General features: G+C 43.7%; 1 protein-coding gene across 34 annotated transcripts in view; it reads right to left on the minus strand.

Annotated features, from left to right (window-relative positions):
• The window catches only part of GPHN (gephyrin), a 360949-nt gene that overhangs the window by 238770 nt on the left and 100926 nt on the right, over positions 1-21253 (minus strand). For all 34 annotated transcript variants that reach the window (XM_075330398.1, XM_075330420.1, XM_075330424.1 and 31 more), the window contains exons 3-4: positions 3841-3898; positions 373-465 (exon numbers count right to left, since the gene is read on the minus strand). In XM_075330398.1, coding sequence (XP_075186513.1) covers positions 373-465; positions 3841-3898 — 151 coding nt within the window. The remainder of the gene's footprint in view (positions 1-372; positions 466-3840; positions 3899-21253) is intronic.

The raw sequence follows: 21253 nt of genomic DNA on the forward strand, positions 1-21253 counted from the left end.
CCCCTCTATATCTCCTATACCTCCGGTAGCCCCTCTATACCTCCGGTAGCCCCTCTACACCTCCGGTAGCCCCTCTACACCTCCGGTAGCCCCTCTATACCTCCGGTAGCCCCTCTATACCTCCGGTAGCCCCTCTATACCTCCGGTAGCCCCTCTATACCTCCGGTAGCCCCTCTATACCTCCGGTAGCCCCTCTATACCTCCGGTAGCCCCTCTATACCTCCAATAGCCCCTCTATACTTCCGATAGCCCCTCTATAGCTGGAGAGTTTCCACTTCCACGACTGCTACAAACAGACTAAGCTCCAGACATGTTGGGGGTTGTCCAAACATAGTTCATACAAGTAACCCTTGATATCCCAAAATCTCTCACCTCTGGTGTAACATCTCGTGGGGCGAAGCCAGTTCCTCCTGTCGTTAGAATCAAGTTCAGTTCCTTCTCATCGCACCAGTCTATTAATGATTCCTGCCAATAAAGACATCATGTCAGCACGGACATCTTATGGGGATTGTGCGAGTTTATGTCAGTTTTGGGTGGTGTAACTGTGCGGTTAGATGCCTTTTATATGATTTTTAAGGTGTTTTTTTAAGTCTGAATTTTTTAAATTTGAAAAACAAAACAACAAAGTGAAACACATGCAGAAGAGATTTGTGAAAAATTAATAAATCACAAATATATCAATACTGATAATAACAACATAGTAAATGATTTCCTGTTAACTTTAGACTGTAACCGAATGGTTAATTGTGGCCATTCTGCTTATGGAAGCATTTTATACTATAACATGGCAAAGTTAATCTGTCGCCAGATTTCACAAAATAAACTGCAGAGACTATTAAACAGATTTCTTAGACCTGAGGAGTCTGATGTATTTACTGGGATAATCCATGTCAGAATAGATGTATCATTATTTTATAAGGTTTGTACTTAATCTCCGCCCACCTAGTCTGACTAAAAGCTCCTCAGTGTCCCTCCTCCTTTTCTGCTGCTGAATAGCCACCCATCTAGTCTGACTGAAAGCTCATCAGTGCCCCTCCTCCACTTCTCCTGATCAATAGCTGCCCACCTAGTCCGACTGACAGCTCCTCAGTGCTCCTCCTCCTTTTCTGTTGCTGAATAGCCACCCATCGTATTCTGACTGAAAGCTTCTCAGTGCCCCTCCTCTTATTCTCCTGCTCAATAGCCACCCACCTAGTCTGACTGAAAGCTCCTCAGTGCCTCTCCTCATCTTCTGCTGCTCAATAGCCACCCATCTAGTCTGACTGAAAGCTCCTCAGTGCCTTTCCTCCTCTTCTGCTGAATATCCGCCCACCTAGCTTGATTGACAGCTCCTCAGTGCCCCTCCTCCTCTTCTGCTGCTGATTAGCAACCCATCTAGTCTGACTGAAAGCTCCTCAGTGCCCCTCCTCCTCTTCTGCTGAATAGCCACCCATCTAGACTGACTGAAAGCTCCTCAGTGCCCCTCCACCTCTTCTGCTACTGCTGAATATCCGCAAACCTAGCCTGATTGATGGCTACCCAGTTTAGATTGACATTTGGTGGCAGATTCAAGGACTGACCTAAGGCCAACATTTCTTCACTTGCCATCTTAAAGAGGTTAGTCACTACACCTTTTATAAAACATTGGTCCCCAGGCGGAGTTTAACTTTACAAAAACAAACAAACCAAGCTATAGTCACCATTCCTGGGTTCAGTGCCGAGTCCTCAACGCTGCTCCCAGTGTCAGAGCGACTGCACTGCAGCCAATCAGTGAACTTAATGTCTCCAAGAGGGGGCTGGGTCTACATTGGCAGAGCCATTTCACTCACTGACTGGCTGCCGTGCAGCGTTGCGGCCAATGCCAGACACCGGAGGCAGCGGTGCGAACTTAGCGCTGAACCTGGAGATGGTGAGAATAGTTGGGAAAATTGTGTGACGGTGCTGAGACTAAGAGGGAATAGAGGATAAATGCTGTGACTATCGGACTTGATAGATCATCAATGTCTGATCGGTGGGGCACTTCCACCGCTCAGCTGTTCCCGGAGCCGCCACCGGCCGGAACTACTCAATTGCGGAGCAGCACAGCTCAGTAAATTGTATAGCGGCTGCAGCTCGGTACTGCATATCCGCCCCTATCTGAACCAATAGAAAGCAGATGTGCAGTACCTGGTCACGGCCACCATTCTGTTCAGTAGCTCTGCAACTGAGATGTTCTAGCCACTGGCAGCACCGGGATCAGCTGAAAGGGGTGGTCCAGGACTTTAATATTGTTAACCTATCCTAATATTAAAGTCCTGGACCACCCCTTTAAAGGGAACCAAATCACCAGGATTTTCGCATATAACCTAAAGTCAGTGCTATACCTGCGCTATCAGACTGATTCTATACATACAGTGCTATACTGGCACTATCAGGCTGATTCTATACATACAGTGCTATACTGGCACTATCAGGCTGATTCTATACATACAGTGCTATACTGGCACTATCAGACTGATTCTATACATACAGTGCTATACCGGCACTATCAGGCTGATTCTATACATACAGTGCTATACTGGCACTATCAGACTGATTCTATACATACAGTGCTATACCGGCACTATCAGGCTGATTCTATACATACAGTGCTATGCTGGCACTATCAGGCTGATTCTATACATACCTGTAGTGGTCGGCTCAAATGTTTAGGTTTTGACATCCAAAAAAGTAAAGTTTATAAAATCGGCAGCTTCTTGAGTGACAGCAGCAAAGGAGCAGATAATATCTGTGGGTATTCATAGTTTTCCCCTCTCCCTGTTCGAATTAGCATAAGTATGATACAATCCACCTAGCAGGACCTGTGTGAGGTCATACCCTTGTGACCAGAAGGGGTAGGGCCTCAGCCAAAAGAAAAATGTTGATTCCTGGTATCAGCTTTGTTGGCTGAGGCCCCGCCCCTTCTGGTCACTTGGGTATGACCTCACACAGGTCCTGCTAGGTTGATTGTATCATACTTATGCTAATTCTAACAGGGAGAGGTGATAACTCTGAATACCCCGAGATATTATCTGATCCTCAGCTGCTGTCACTCAAGAAGCTGACTATTTTATAAACTTTAGTTGTCAGCTTGGATGTTTAGGTTTTGAAATCCACGAAAGTAAAGGCTTGCAGCACTGGCTTTAAGTTATATATGAAAATCCTGATCATTGGTGTGCTTTAAGTAACTTATAATTAAGGAAAATACTATTCCGGCTATGAGGGAAGAGAGGTGGCTAACAAGTGTAGTAATGTGAACCATCCGAGACAAAGAACCACCATCTGAGACAAAGAACCAGCTCCCTGCTGTGAATGACAGAAGCTGCTAAATTCTCAAATGGCTCTTAGTGGGCGTAAAAGTCTGGTGTTTGGTGGATGAAACCCCACCCACTCATCAAAGTAATTGGCTGGCTGGAAATGGGTGTGGTTTCAGCCACGGATGGGTGTGTTTTCAACAGAAAACCCCAAAAGATCCAGCCTTTTTTGGAGAGCGGAGCCAAGTGAGCCGGATCACCAAAAAGGGCTGGACTGCCCACCACCACTAAAAAACCAAGTACAAGGCATATACATCCCTGCTTCCTGTTCGTCCAATGGACATTTTTGCTACTTGTAGAATTTATTTTGCTCCTCGGGGGTGGGGCCGGTCTGACTCTACAGTTTATCATTGCTTCTAGCCTTTGGAAAATAGCCCGAATATTATATTAGTGCAGAATCTAAAAACAAAAACTAATAAAGATGATTTAAAAGGTGTTCCGTGACAGCGAGGCAGAAGAATACGGCTACGTTATAATAAACATTCATCAGTTGGGTTTCATTAGGAGGATTAATAACGTAATACAATACCTTAATATCTTCTATCTCGTCGGGCACGATCTTATACGCTGATATAGTCCCACCCAATCTATAATTACAAGCATAAATCTTTATTACAGTCACAGGTATAATAAAAGGGGCAAAATATATCTTATGCAATCACACAATTTACATAAAAACATAAAGTCAATACAAAATGCCGTTATTGGGGTATGTTCAGACAAGAAGGAATATTTCTGCCAAAATTAAATCTCCCCCTTCCCATTTTAAAACTTGGGGTAAAGTCCTACTTTAAAACTAATCAGTCAGCAGGTTTTTGCTATGTAATCTGAGAGCAGCTTAATGTATGAGTAGAAACCCTGAATCCAGGCATGTATCACTTACTTGTTGAAGTTTCAATACTATCAGTGTTTTATCAGCAGGAAATTATCACTACAGGACTAAATGTCTTGTGCTTCCTAGTCCAGCCATGCCCCCACCACTGATTTGCAGCCAATCAGTGTTGTGGGTGGGGTTATATACAGCTCAACATTCTGAGCCCCGATAGTTCTACAGCAGAGAAAACAGGGATTCTGTGAAAATGACGACAAGCAGCCCAGTTAGTGACACATTGCTGGAATCAGGGTCTAAGCCCCTACATCATGCAATTATCAGATTATGTAGCCAAACCTGGTGGCAAATTCCCTTTAATGGGGGTATAAAAATCTATAAATGTGATAATGACAAGCACAACTCTACCTAATAGAGCAAGTAAAAGTAATAGTCATATAATAAAAAAAAATACAAACAGCAACATTTCCAAACAAAACACTAATAAAATGACAAAAATGAATAAAGTTTGAAAAAATAAATAAAAAAAGCTAAAAATCATTAAGAAAAGCATAAAATGTACATTAACATAAAACATCAAAATCTTTTCATTCCTTCAAAAAGACAAGATAAATGACAATGCTTCATTTATTCAATAACATGACAATAATGATTAAAAAGAACAATAAATTCTCACAAGGAAATGTAGGAATTAAATCATTGCCTTGTTATTTCATGTTAAAAAAAAGATCTGTCAAAAATGGGTAGTTATTCCTCTAATTTTCGGTGAGGTCTCTTGCTCTCTATTGGCCTTTGATACTTGAGGCTCATGGGATGACACCCTAGTCAGAAGGGTCTACTCTGACCATATGGAATAGAGGACCCATCAAAATTGGCCACAATTTTGCTCTTATTTTATTCCCGGCAATTTTCTTTAAAGTAGGGCTAATAATTAAAGGTCTTTACAAGATAATGTGGCTTACTGGATCCTCGGGGGCGTGTCTTGAAGCTGTTCTGCATTACTACGCACAGCCCCCTAGGAATAAACCATAAAAATTAGCCCTAAAAATGGTCGATATCTCTGGAATCAAGTGCCTGACTCTACTTTACCCCATATATCAAGGCTGTCACACTCGGGTCAGGACAGCTGCTGCCACTCCGTGCATAGCGACCCAAGATGTGCATGGACATCTGAACGAGCCCTTACTCTAAAAGATTAGGTTTTTGAACATGAAACCTGAGAATTTCATGAGAATGACCTAAAAGGGTAACTGAATAATGTAGATGGAAGATTTTCACATGATTTTCCAGAGTCTTAAGCAGTACTGATGTTAGACTGGATTCATTTGGAGTACAGATGATGGCAGTGAAGGGTCAGTTTAGCCTGTGTCTCTCACTAACTTTGGGGATAAACGTCTGCAGAAGATTATTTGTATAACCACAACACTCACAGGAGGCAGGTGCTGATCCATCACTGCCATCATCTGTACTCTAAATGAGTATGTTCTCATATTAATGCAGCTGAACGCAGGTAAGTAGACTAGGAAATAAAAAGCCGGTGTTTGCAAGCCACTTGCAAGCATTTTTTTACAGAAATGAAGACAAACTCCTGCTATTCCCCAGTCTACTTTTCCTGCTTTCAGCTGCATTGAGTAGTTACTTGGAGTACAGATGATGGTAGTGATGGGAAGAAGCTGCTGCAGAAGATTGTTCTGATAAGCAGAACACTTAGAGGAGGACACGTGCTGAGCTGACCAATCACTGCCATCATCTGTGCTCCAAATGAGTATGTTCTGATATAGACTGCGGAAAAGCTGGGGTTTTGAAGCCACCTTCATGCAATTGTTTTAAAGAAATGAAGATAAATCCACCAATAAAGTCATTAGCAAAGTTTCATAACTTTCCATGCTGGAGAGAACTATAAAAACAAATGGAAGATTAATCTTTAAGTAGAGAAAAGTAACTAGATACCAGGTCAATATTCCGTGTTGAATCACATGGGAGCCATGTGAATCGTTGTCTACCAACTGGCTTCCCATGTAGCTCATCTGATTAGTAGGCCCGTCAACAGTAATGTTGCACCGGATGGGAACCATGTGAATCGCCTTCTACCAACTGGCTTCCCGTGTAAATCATCTGATTATTAGGTCCGTCAACAGTAATATTGCACCGGACGGGAGCCAGGTGAATAGTTTTCTAACTACCAGCTGCCGTGAACCTCATCTAACAAGTAGGCCCGTCAACGGTAATGTTGCACCAGATGGGAACCATGTGAATCGTCTTCACCAACTGGCCTCCCGTGTACCTCATCTAATTAGTAGGCCCGTCAATAGTAATGCTGCACCGTACGAGAGGCATGTGAATCGTCTTCTACCAACTGGCTTCCTGTGTACCTCATCTTATTACTAGGTCCGTCAACGGTAATGTTGCACCAGACAGGAGCCATGTGAATGGTCTATCAACCAGCTTCCGGTGTACCTCATGTGATTAGTACATCCTTCAACGGTAATTCTGCACCAGACGGGAGCCATATGAATCATCTTCTACCAACCGCCTTCCAGTGTACCTCATCTGATGAGGATGTCCATCAACGGTAATGTTGCACTGGATGGAAGCCATGTGAATCATCTCCTAGCAACTGGCTTCCTGTGTAACTCACCTAACTAGTAGGCCTAGCAACGCTAATATTACATGTGGCTTGTGTTCTACCAACTGGCTTCCCTTGTACCTCATTTGATTAGTAGGCCATCAACTGTAATGTTGCACTGGACGTGAGCCATGTGAATCATGTTCTACCAACTGGCTTTCCGTTTACCTCATCTGATTACTAGGTCTGTCAACTGTAATGTTGCACCAGATGGGAGCCATGTGAATGGTCTATCAACCGGCTTCCGGTGTACCTCATCTGATTTATACGTCCATCAACGGTATTGTTGCACCAGACTGGAGCCATATGAATCATCTACCAACCGGTTTCCAGTGTACCGTATCTGATGAGGATGTTGCACTGGATGGGAGCCATGTGAATCACCTCCTACCAACTGGCTTCCCGTGTAACTCACCTAACTAGTAGGCCTGTCAACGCTATAATTACATGTGGCTTGTGTTCTACCAACCGGCTTCCCGTGTACCTCATTTGATTAGTAGGCCATCAACTGTAATGTTGCACTAGACGTGAGCCATGTGAATCGGGTTCTACCAACTGGCTTAACGTTTACCTCATCTGATTAATAGGTCCGTCAACGGGAAAGATGACCGGACGACAGTCAAATAGATTGTCTTCTACCAATCGGCTTCCTGTGTATCTCAGGGTAATGTTGCATCAGGCCTGCACATCAGAAGAGGCACCATGGATCGTGACAGGTAGGAGGTGGATCTCAATGTTTCCATCCGGCAGCCATGATGTGGCCACTGGACCAATTCGATTTGTTCTTCTCTAGAAACGACCCTCCTTGAAGCTTGATCCTCGCTAATTTTTGACGCCCAAGATGTAAGAAAGCATAGTTCTGTATCCAATACACATCCACTTCCATGAAGACCCATTGTCCCATTTCCGAAAAGAGAGATTTCCGCTTGCCACATTTTGGTATCAGTTCGAACAGGAAATCATGGGACATGTTCCTATTAACCTGGCCACAAACCATAAAGATATGGACAAACCATACGTAAAAAACCCGAGATAGCCAAGTTTTATTTTAAGAAAGCCATACATAGTGTCGTAGGCGTTCTGGTCGGCATGAGGCGCGGAGCATTTCTGAAATTAAACACCTAAAATTAGATGAAGCCAAAAACCATTCCAGGCAGACAAACCGAAATGATAAACTTAAAAGATGTACTTCTGAAAGGTTAGATAAAAAAGCTTTGAGCTCTTTATACCGCAGCAAGCACTGTGGGGGTCGCCAGGATCCTCTTTTGAAGCACTCGATGGCTGGAAATTGAGACAGTTCACTGGATTTTCCTGCCTGAAATCTTCTTAATTCTCAACTTCAGGCATTATACGTAGACTTCTTTTTTATCTGATCTACCTTTTGCTGCTCTGCATAAGAACCGGCTTTCGAAAATAAAGATCTGAAACCCATTTCTGACTTTGATATTTAAAAAGCAGCATAAGAGATGGGATAACAAAAGAAATGGGGGTCAACCGCCAAATAGTAAGGAGCCTGGGGCTCCATTATAGAGTCAGGTTAAGGACTAGGGTAGGAAGTTTAAGGGCTTGTTTGGCTTAGAAAAGCCACGTTCAAAAACTCTTATGAAGTGGTCAGGTGAGATAACTCGAGTGGTCGGGTGACATAACTGTACCCCGACATAATTACTGAGGCAATGACATGATATAGCCTGCCACTTGGATACACGTGAGTAGTACTCCACTCAGGCTTCTTGATGGTCACTAGGCCGCATGGCTGTCAGTCTATATTCATGTCCTTTCACCACACTACACATCACACCTGTCACAGCATCTGTCCATCATCCGTTTAATAGTTTACTAAAGAAATGAACAGCCTGTGATAAGCATTGAGTGTAAGCCCCGCAGCGATAACCGGTGACAAAGACGAAAGGCAAGATGGTTGGTATGGAAACCATAGTGAAGAGCCTCTTACCAACCGGCCTACATGCTCCAGCTGAGCCATATTAAAAGTGACACCCCTAATGATTACTATCAAGCTCCCAACCTCTGCCACAACAACCTTCTCAATGACAAGGGGGTCAAATGGGAAGGACAAAACTAAGCCATTCACCTAACCATACCCTACAACACATGAGTGATGCAAATGGCCGATGCTCCCTGTCCTAGTTAATATGATATATATATATACACACACATATATATATATATATATATATATATATATATATATATATACACAGTCATATGAAAAAGTTTGGGCACCCCTATTTGTTACACCTCGTGGCTCTCCGGTTGCAAGGAATGAGGTAGTCTCCCATTCCTTGTCTGCCACGAGCCCTTCTGTTCAGCAGCGCCGGAGGTCTAGGAGACTGCGCGGTCTGCAGGAAATGCCTCCTCAGAAACACAGCAGAAGGGTGACACCTAGTGGTTCTTGCCTTGCAAGAAATGAAGCGGTCTCCCATCCCTTGCCTGCCATGTGCCCTCCTGCTCAGCATCACAGAGGCTCTGGTAGGTTGCGCAGTGTGCAAAGAATAGATGCTCAGGGAAGCAGCAAGACTTCCCTTATCTCTGCACATTGTGACACCGAGGATCCCGCCTTTATGACCCAGAGGCGGGAGGATGAGCATGTGCCCCACGTGACGTCTTCTCATTTGCTCACTGATATCACACGGCCCGATGACGAGGCTGGTGATGTACTGAATCCTGACTGGCCGGGCCAGGACTTCACGAATCCTGATTGCGTCACGTCCGTCTCGCGCCCGCCCTTGGGTGGAGCTACGCCTCCTTAAAAGCTACCCCGGCCTTCATGGCGGCGCGTGACCATCCTTCTATGTTTGGATGTCTGGCAGCGTGCTGCCACGCCACTGTACAGACGTCATTGTCTTTTGTGGGCTTTGCCCTTGCTGCTCAGGCAGCACCTAGTTTGCAGGTCTTGCCCCTGCCTTGCTGCTCTGGCAGTATTCTGTTTAGCAGGCTGTGATCCTGTCCCAGGTGAGCTCCTTGAATCTCTGTTGGACTCGCCTATTACTGAAGCACACGTGCGTGGGCACCTCTGTGCTACCCTCGTGCCATATTCCTGTGACTCCCGCTGGCACACGTGTGCAGGCACCTCTGTGTGTCCCCGTGCAACAAGTACACCGAATGAGGAGCCCCGAGCCATACAACCCTCACGGGTTAGGGCGGACCGGTGTATATAGATCGTCTGTGACATTCCAGATGATCACTAGTAGCAACCCGCTCACTCTTTCCTGACCATAGCGGCGGTCCCTTACACCGCACAGTGGACCTTGACCGGCGGAAGCTGTCCATTTCCCATCTTGGCACGCTTCCCCGGGTCCCCCTCGTAACACTATTAATGTTAACCTTTTTTCTTTATAACAATTTCGTTTTTTGCAACATCTATTTCAGCTTCATATATCTAATAACTGATGGACTGAGTAATATTTCACTCTTCATAGGAGATTCAAATAGGAGAACAACTTGCAAGTGGCCACCTTAAATACCTTTTCTCATGATTGGATACACCTGCCTATGAAGTTCAAAGCTCAATGAGGTTACAAAACCAATTTAGTGCTTTAATAAGTCAGTAAAAAGTAGTTAGGAGTGTTCAAATCAAGAAATTGATAAGGGTGCCCATACTTTTGCACCGGTCAAATTTTGTTTAAATGCGGATTGCACATTTTCTGTTAGTACAATAGACCTCATTTCAATCCAGAAATATTACTCAGTCCATCAGTTATTAGATATATGAAACTGAAATAGATGTTGCAAAAACCCAAAATGTTATAAAGAAAAAGGTTAACATTAATAGGGGTGCCCAAACTTTTTCATATGACTGTATAAACACACACACACACATACACATCTTATATATTATATATATATATATATATATATATATATATATATATATATATATATATATATATACAGCTGTCTGGAGATCATGATGACCAGTCTCATCTATCTATATGGCAAAAATGGCAGAACTCCAGACGTGAGAGTGGTATAACCTGTGCTCTTTACCACGTCTGGAGCGCTTTTTGTCTTATGTATATAGAGGATACTGGGTGAATGCCCTAAGGGTGCACCCTTTCATATATCCGTTATGTATAGTGTTGCGTTCATTGAGAATATCTTTCTCTCTATCTCATTTTTACCTATCTACTGATCTCTCTCGAATTTACTATGTTTTCCCTGAAAATATGACAGGGTCTTATATTATTTTTGGCTATAAAAGATGCGCTGGGGCTTATTTTCAGGGAATGTCTATATTTTGCATTGGCGTCAGTGATTAGATCGCCCATTAATGCAAAATGAATATTCCAACCTTTCACCGCCCAGTCCTGTGTCGGCATCAGTGACTGAAATGTGTGTTAATGGAAATGAATATACATCCCCTGCCTACCCTGTGTGAGCATCAGTGATTGGAACATGTGTTAATGGAAAATTGATATAAACCCCTTTCCCCCGGCCCACCACTATGTGGAACGTGTGTTAATGAAAATGAATATTCACCCCCTTCCCCCCACCCATAATCCCACCCCTGTGCCAGTATCAGTGATTGGAATGTGTGTTAATGGGAATGAATATTCACCCACTTTCCCCACCCTTAATCCCACCCCTATGCCAGCGTCACTGATTGAAATGTGTGTTAATGAAAATGAATATTCACCCCCTTCCCCCCACCCATAATCCCACCCCTGTGCCAGTATCAGTGATTGGAATGTGTGTTAATGGGAATGAATATTAATCCCACCCCTATGCCAGCGTCACTGATTGAAATGTGTGTTAATGAAAATGAATATTCACCCCCTTCCCCCCACCCATAATCCCACCCCTGTGCCAGTATCAGTGATTGGAATGTGTGTTAATGGGAATGAATATTAATCCCACCCCTATGCCAGCGTCACTGATTGGAATGTGTGTTAATGAAAATGAATATTCACCCCCTTCCCCCCACCCATAATCCCACCCCTGTGCCAGTATCAGTGATTGGAATGTGTGTTAATGGGAATGAATATTCACTCGCTTCCCTCTACCCATAATCCCACCCCTGTGCCAGCGTCAGTGATTGGAATGTGTGTTAATGAAAATTAATACTCACCCCCTTTTCCCCACCCACCCATAATCTCGCCCACGCCTGTGCCAGCCTCAGTGTTAGAACGTGTATTAATGGAAATAAATATTCACCCAATTTCCCCACCCATAATTTCGCACACCTCTCTGTGCCAGGCTCAGTGATTGGAACGTGTATTAATGGAAATGAAGATTCACCCCCTTCCCCACCCATAATCCCACCCACCCCTGTGCCTGCCTCAGTGATTGGAACGTTTATTAATGTAAATTAATATTCACCCCCTTTCCGCACCCATAATCCCACCTACCTTTCTGTGCCAGCATCAATGATTGGAATGGGAGTTAATGGAAATTGATATACACCCCCCTTCCCGCGCCCAGAATCCTGCCCATCCTTATGTGGCGGCATCAGTGCTTGGAACGTGTGTTAATGGAAATCAATATATTTAGCCCCTTCCTTAGCTCATTATCCAGGAGTTGGGGTGCCATAATCTACAACGTAAAATCAGTGTATTGGGAGAAAAAAAATCCTGTATTGTCCGAGGGAAGGCTATTGGGGTCACTGATAGCCTGCAGCACTCACAAGGTCCCATGAGCACCTGCAAATACCATGCCGACACCCCTCCAGGGGGTATTATAAAGTATTTTATATTACATCGGGCATGGTTACATTTAAGAAGGGGGTGTCCAAGTATCTGAACCTGGAACATGTATAACCTTGAGGAGGATCTGCCAATTGCCTAAAATCTGTATGCTTTTTTATCTGGTGTAAATGCCAACGTTCTCCAGAGTCCGGCGATGTTTTTCTTTTGTTTCTGCGCCTCTCCATTCCTGAGATGTGGCCTCCTCATCCCAGCATAAAAAAAATCTAGTCTTTCAGCCAAGTGGGTGTGGTCCTGAAGAAAAAGTCTACAGAAAAGTTGAGGATGATGCCCACTTGGCTAAAAAGACTACATTTTTTACAGAGACAAGATGGGGCCATATCTCAGGAACGGAGAGACGTAGGAAGAAAAGAAAAACATTGCCAGAATCAGGAGAACAGCGGGATTTGCAAAAGTTAGAATATGTATTACAAAAAGTACCCTAAGGCAAACTACCTGGGTATTTTGAAGCAACGCTAAAAATTACAAATGTCATAGAATAAATTCAAATATTTTTATTTTATCATTTTTTATTCAAACACAAACCACACCACAAAGGAGATCATATTACATCCAAATACTACTATATTGTTATATGCATTAGTGTATTCTGGACATTATGATGAGCTTTTGCACCGTATGAATTGATATAAAAATTATATAATTAATGTTATTGTTCACTAGGACTGTGCATTATCGAACCTTTCTAACCTGAGGCAGTTTGGGATGTAATATGATGTCCTTTGTGGTGTGGTTTGTGTTTGAATAAAAAATGATAAAATAAAAATATTTGAATTTATTCTATGACATTTGTATTTTTTAGGCTAAGTTCACATTTCCGTTGTTTTGTATCAGTCACATGCGTCGCTTGATGCATGTGACTGATGCGCTGTTCAACGCTGTACAACGGATGACAAAGAGCAGAATTCTTTGTCGGATTCCGTTGTGTGCGGGGGGCGGAGTTCGGGGGGGGGGGGGGAGCCGAGCGGGGCCCGTGGCACTGAGTACGTCAGTGCCGCAGGGACTGCAGGACAGGTGAGTGTGTGTGAGTGTGAGTGTGAGTGTGTGAGTGTGAGTGTGAGTGTGTGTGTGTGTGTGTGTGTATACACATGCTGAATGCGGGAGGGGGCGGAGCCGAGCGGGGGGGCGGGGCCAGGCGCTGAGGATGTCAGTGGCAGTGCCGCGGTCTGCATGGCTGGGGACAGGTGAGTGTGTGAGTGAGTGTGTGTGTGTGTGCGTGCACATGCGGAGTGCGGGAAAGGGCGTAGCCGAGCGGGGGGCGGGGCCAGACGAGGGTGTCAGTGGCAGTGCTTGTCTGCATGGCTGGGGAGAGGTGTGTGTGTGTGTACACACATGTGCGGAATGCGGGAGGGGGCGGGGCCGAGCGGGGAAGTGTCGGCCTCCCTGCACACGTAACCAGACTAAATATCGGGTAGCAAAGCACCCGATGTTTACCTTGGTTACCCGATATTTACCTTGGTTACGGGCCTACACCGCTTAGCGCTGGCTCCTTGCTCCGTAACCAGGGTAAATATCGGGTAACCAACCAAAGCTGGTGACGTGTGCAGGGAGCCAGAGAGCATGCGCAGCGAAATCCGACGGATCGCGCTGCTCAAAAAACGTTACATGCTGCGTTCCTCCCGCCCGGCGGTCAGTCGTTCCACGACTGATCAGTCGGGCGGAGGGTGCAACGCAGCATCATCAGTCACAATCCGCTGCTCATACAAGTCTATGGGAGCAATGGAATCCGCTAAACAGATTCCGTTGTTTACAAGAGCAGCGGATTGTGACTGATACATTTTAGCGGAAATGTGAACTTAGCCTTAGCGTTGCTTCAAAATACCCAGGTAGTTTGCCTTAGGGTACTTTTTGTAATACAGTTGCTTCTTTGAAGGCTATTTTTGACAGGTTTTGGACTTTGTGTGTTTCTAAAAGTTAGAATATATACAACATATACGGTACATATCTATGGCAAGTGACCAATTCTTATACCTTTAAGGAGCACCCGTCCCTTGCCATATTTTCATACTTTTTTGACAAGGTGTAAAAGCCGCTGTTCTCCTGAATCCGACACTGTTTTTCTTATCTTCCTGCGCCTCTCCAAGCATGAGATATAGCCTACTTTCCATTTACATAAAAATGCTCTTGTTAGCCAAGTGGGAGTGATCCTTAACTTTTTCTTCACAATCATGCCCCTTTTGGATAACAAGACCCGATGTACACCCAAGGAAGAAAGGGCCGTATCTCAGGAACAGAGAGGCGCAAGAACAAATGAAAAAAAGCACCAGATTCAGGAGAACAGCGGCTTTTCCATAAGGTAGAACATATACATATCTATGGCAAGTGTCAATCTTTTTTCCCTTTAATGAGCACCAGTCACTTATTTCCATAATTTTTGACCAGGTGTAAAAGCTGCTGTTCTCCTGAATCCGGCGATGTTTTTCATTCCTTCCTGCGCCTCTCCATTCCTGAGATATAGCCTACTTTCCATTTCCATAAAATAGTCTTGTTAGCCAAGTGGGAGTGATCCTTAACTTTTTCTTGACAATCACACCCTTTTGGATAACAAGACCTGATGTACACCCAAAGAAGAAAGGTCCATATCTCAAGAATGGAGAGGCGCAGGAACAAATGAAAAACAGCAACGGATTAAGGAGAACAGCGGCATTTGCATAAGGTAGAACATATACAACATATACATATATAGGGCAAGTGACAAATTTTTCTCCCTTTAAGGTGCACCTATCACTTACTGTATTTTCATAATTTTTGGACCATGTGTAAATGCCACTGTTCTCCTGAATCCGACGCTGGTTTTCTTTTCTTCCTGCGTCAATCCAATCCTGAGATATGGCCTACTTTCCATTTCTATAAAAATTGTCTTGTTAGCCAAGTGGGAGTGATCCTTAACTTTTTCTTGCCAATCACGCCCTTTTGGATAACAATACTAGATGTAAACCTAACGAAGAACCTAAGGAAAAAAGGGCTATATCTCAGGAACAGAGAGGCACAGGAACAAATGAAAAACAGCACCAGATTCAGGAGAACAGTGGCTTTTACATAAGGTATAACATATACATATCTCTGGCAAGTGACAAAGTCTTATCCCTTTAAGGTGCACCCATCACTTACTGTATTTCCATACATTTTTGACAAGGTGTAATTGCCGCTGTTCTCCTGAATCCGGCACGGTTTTTCTTTTCTTCTTGCGCCCCTCGAATCCTGAGATATGGCCTATATTCAATTTCTATAAAAAAAATGGTCTTGTTAGCCAAGTGGGAGTGATCCTTAACTTTTTCTTGCCAATCACGCCCTTTTGGATAACAAGACCTGATGCACAAGGAAGAAAGGGCTGTATCTCAGGAACAGAGAGGCGCAGGAACAAATGAAAAACAGCGCCGGATTCAGGAGAACAGCGGCTTTTACATAAGGGATAACATATATATATCTATGGCAAATGACAAATCCTCCTTAAAGGGGTTTTTAAGTTTGGAAAGAATCAATAATTGGGTTTAAAAAAATCGAACTATTCAACTTAATAATATAGCTATCTGATCTGGTCCTTGGTTAGTATTTTCTGAGTCAACAAATCACTGTGGTCTCGGAAGGGGGCTGTCTGACTGCCTTTTTCCATAGCAAAGCCAGCCTCCTTCAAAGAAAGGAGGGGTCTAGATTAGCGATACTTTCCTTTGTGGACCTGGTACTGCCGGGAATAATTAAAGCGAATCAGACAGAGCTGTAATTCTGCTTCCATCCTACAGATCAGAGCGGCACTGTTTCTATAAGACGCTATTTTCCTAATCCCAGCCAACCCTTTAAGCCTAATGAAATAGCGCGTGTAATATAATACTAATCATTTCCAGAGTTTACGAAATCTCAAACTCTGTTTAGAAACCGAGAATACAAAAGAGCATCCTCCGAATTTCCTAAAACAGTTATCTAGCTGTGCATGCTAAGCTCTTTATGGTAAGCTGCAATTTCCCTAAACTCAATTGAAGAGCCAGAAAAGCCAAGTTTACTTTGAAATGAATCAAATATCTCACAGATTTGCAGGGGATTACCAGCCGAAGAACCATCTGCTTCTTTACAACATATCATTAGATTCCCTTATTTTCAATGTTAACAGTTATAACTTGATTGCGTGTGATCCATTTATCGTTCCCAGTGGTATCTCGTACGGTCATGTTGCTTGAAAGAAGGGATGGGAGTACATTTTCCTTTAGACGGGTGATTGCGGACCAGGTCTTACACTTCTGTGTACCTTGATGAGGTTTTCAGACTTTAATGATGTCTTGCATCTCATTCCAATAAATGTTTCTCGATTTCTCTGAAAGAGTTTCGCCTCCGAGTAGGATGCTTCAGGGGCTTCATCAATAGTTTTCTATATAGTATCATCTCTGCCTTCCGGATCAGTTCCAGAGGAGTCCTCTTAAATCTTTGGACACTTTCCTTTTTCCAGCCAAAGCTCTTAAAGGGTTACATCAACTTCAGCAATATCTTATCTGAATGAGGCCAACAACTCCATTCCAAAATGGCACTTTAGAAGTCCGATCTCAGTGAGATAAGCAAGTTATCACCAGAGATAGGCAATATATAGACAATGTAATACAAAAATTTGATTTTCAAGAAACTGATTTTTTGGAGATCAATTTAGGCGAAACCAGAAAAACGCTGACCACCATCTTTTGCTGGATGCTAAAGGGCCAGAAGGGGAGGTTATATAAAATTATTTTCACCTTTCTCTGGCCTTCGCCTGTTTGGACATGCCAACCATCTTCAGGCTGGTTCAGCCTTCTGGCCTATTCATTGCAGATTAGGCGAAACATGGTCATGATGGCTTCATCAGAAGCCCTAGTCAGTATTGAAGATACTGGACTCCGGCTGATAAAATAGGAGTTATGAATGCCGGGAGGTAAGAGGAGATTAACAGGCACAGATTACTAACCTGGCCGATGGACCCTGAATCGATTCTCATATCTCTACTTATCACGTTATCCTGAAGGACTATATTTAGAATGCAACTGGACTCTAGTGGTACTCTGCTGGTCCCCAGCCATCCTGACTTCATTTCCGGAAGACCATCGTTAAAACTCTGTCCTTTTTTTATCAGATTCCTAGGTTTGAGGTTCTCATCCACCTTAACCACTCCTAGGCTTGAGGTTCTCAATCAATCCTAGGCTTGAGGTTCTCAACCACTCCTAAACTTGAGGTTCTCAACCACCTTAACCACTCCTAGGCTTGAAATTCTCCACTACCTTAACCACTCCTAGGCTTGACGTTATCAACCACCTTAACCACTCCTAGGCTTGAGGAGATCAAGCACCTTAACCACTCCTAGGCTTGAGGTTCTCAACCACCTTAACTACTCCTAGGTTTGAGGTTCTCAACCACCTTAACCACTCCTAGGCTTAAGATTGTCAACCACCTTAACCACTCCTAGGCTTGACGTTATCAACCACCTTAACCACTCCTAGGCTTGAGGTTCTCAACCACCTTAACCACTCCTAGGCTTGAGGTTCTCAACCACCTCAACCACTCCTAAGCTTGAGGTTCTCAAACACCTTAACCACTCCTAGGCTTGAGGTTCTCAATCACCTCAACCACTCCTAGACTTGAGGTTCTCAACCATCTTAACCACTCCTAGGCTTGAGGTTCTCAACCATCTTAACCACTCCTAGGCTTGAGATTCTCAACCACTCAGTTGATGAGGGAAATTTTGGCATTCTACCCCGTTGTGTGTATAAATGCATCATAAAGGGATAAGAAATCAACTCCGATACAAAGGCAAAATGATGCAGCTTCACGTAAGAGCCAATCGGGACAAGTTTTTTTTTTCCTAATCTGCTTATAATGCCAGCTGCAATTTGATCACAAATATTTGCAGATGATACTAAGCTCTGTAAGGTAATCAACTCGGAGGAAGATAATAGAAGATTACAGAGGGATTATGGGTAGCTGGAGGCTCCGGCCGAGAAACAGCAAGTTAAGTTTAATGTCGATAAATGTAAGGTCATGTGGATGCAAAATGTACAATTACTGGGTAAAACTGAAAACAGGCCTAAGGGAGGACAGTAAACTCAACTATAGTGACCAGTGTCAGGCAGCTGCTGGCAAGCCAAATACAATAATGGGATACATTAAAAGAAGTATCGATGCTTATGACAAGAACATCATAGGTTTGCCTCTATAGAGGTCCCTAGTGTGGGGCAAATGACAAAGCTGAACATGAACAGGCGAAACTTGGGGTTATTTAGTTTGGAAAATCTGTGTTTATCTTATTATAATACAACATTTAGACCTTTCTAATGCAAGACCTAAATTCTTAACGAGGGGTATTCCCTACATCTTAAGGAAAGAACGTTTCATCATCATCGAAGAGGAGGGTTCTTTACTGTACGAGCAGCAAAACTATGAATTCTATTTACTGTACTAGTAGTGAGACTGTAGAAATTTTACTGTCAAAGCAATGAGACTATGGATTCTTTACTGTACAAGTAGTGACACTATGGATTATTTACTGTAAGAGCAGTGACACTATGGATTCTTTACTGCACAAGTAGTGAGACTATGGATTATTTACTGTACAAGTAGTGAGACTATGGATTATTTACTGTACAAGTAGTGACACTATGGATTCTTTACTGCACAAGTAGTGAGACTATGGATTCTTTACTGCACAAGTAGTGAGACTATGGATTCTTTACTGCACAAGTAGTGAGACTATGGATTCTTTACTGTACAAGTAGTGAGACTATGGATTCTTTACTGCACAAGTAGTGAGACTATGGATTCTTTACTGCACAAGTAGTGAGACTATGGATTCTTTACTGCACAAGTAGTGAGACTATGGATTATTTACTGTAAGAGCAGTGAGACAATAAATTATTTACTAGACACACAAGGGGGAGGGAGGGGAGCGCATGTGAAGAACCTCAGGGACACAGGTAGATGAACAATCTGTTAAACCGCTCACCTGGGGAGGTTATACAATCCTGCACAACCACGGTTACAGCGTTGGTAGTGGAGCTGGGCAGTAACCCAGACACCACTGTAGAATTCCTGTGCGAGTAATCTGGATGTGTAGCTTATGGAGCGGTCACATGGAATTCACGTCACCGCCGGTCCTGGATAAAATTACCAGCCTCAGAATTGAAAGCAGCTCCTGCCGTGAGTCCCAAATACGAATGTAAATGCTGGCTAAGGAATGTGCACAATCCAATGGAGCGCTAAGGAGGAGGAAGATGACCACAATACGTTTGGATAGAGACTATCTTCATCAGGTGGACGGATAGTCTCTATTGAAATGAGTTGGGGTATGAAACGAAAATAAAGTTTTTAAAGCTAGAAGTCATCTTCCTCCTCCTTAGCGCTCCGTTGGACCGTGCAAATTCCTTAGCCATCAATAAACTATTTATTGTAAGAGCACCAAGACTATGGATTCTTTACTGTACTAGTAGTGAGACTGTGGATATTTTACTGTAAGAGCAGGGAGACTATAGATTCTTTACAGTATGAGTAGTGAGATTATGGATTATTTACTGTAAGAGCAGTGAGACAATTTACTGTAACTGCAATATTATGGATTCTTTACTGTAAGAGTAGCAAGACTATGGATTCTGTACTGTACTAGTAGTGAGATTGTGGATATTTTACTGTAAAAGCAATGAGACTATAGATTCTTTACGGTATGAGTAGTGGGACTATGGATTATTTACTGTAAGAGCAGTGAGACATTTACTGTAACTGCAACATTATGGATTCTTGACTGTACTAGTAGTGAGACTGTGGATTCTTTACTGTAAGAGCAATGAGGCTATGGATTCTTTACAGTATGAGTAGTGAGACTGGATTTTTTACTGTAAGAGTAGCAAGAGTATGGATCCTTTACTGTACTTGTAGTGAGATTGTGGATTATTTACTGTAAGAGCAGTGAGACAACAGATTTACTGTAAGAGCAGAAACACTGGATTCTTTACTGTACTAGTAGTGAGATTAGATAATTTACTGTAAGAGCAATGGAGACTATAGATTCTTTACGGTACGAGTAGCGAGACTGGATTTTTTTTTACCGTAAGGCCGGCATCACAGGGGACGATCTATCGTGCGATCGCACGAGCGATCGCACCCGCCCTTGTCGTTTGTGCATCACGGGCAATTAGTTGCCCGTGGCGCACAAAGTCGTTAACTCCCCGTCACAAAGACTTACGTCCCGGACGACCTTGCTGTAGGTGGCGATTATCCTCTTCCTGAAGGGGGTGGGACGTTCGTCCTCACAGCGACGTCACACAGCGGCCGGCCAATAGAAGCGGAGGGGCACAGATGAGCGGGACGTAAACATCCCGCCCACCTCCTTCCTTCCGCATTGCCGGAGGACACAGGTAAGGAGAGCTTCCTCGTTCCTGCGGTGTCACACGGAGTGATGTGTGCTGCCGCAGGAACGACGAACAACCGGCGCACAGAAGGAGGAACGACTTATGAAAATGAACGACGTGTCAACGAGCAACGATAAGGGGAGTATTTTTGCTCGTTCACAGTCGTTCGGAGGTGTCACATGCTACGATATCTCTGACGATCGCAGTAAACTTTTACTTACCGCCCGATACCGGAAGACACGTGACGCGATCACGTGATTTCCAATAGTTGTCATAGTAGCACAGGGTCATGTGATGACTCCTGTACTACACCTGACTGGGTTTCACTTTCGCTGTGCCAGCGGCACAGCAAAAGAGAAAGAGAGCGTATCTGCTGTTTACAGCCTTGTAGCTGTGATCTGCAGATAGTGCAGAGC

This window comes from Anomaloglossus baeobatrachus, chromosome 12 (genome assembly GCF_048569485.1).
Source record: "Anomaloglossus baeobatrachus isolate aAnoBae1 chromosome 12, aAnoBae1.hap1, whole genome shotgun sequence".
NCBI lineage: Eukaryota > Metazoa > Chordata > Amphibia > Anura > Aromobatidae > Anomaloglossus > Anomaloglossus baeobatrachus.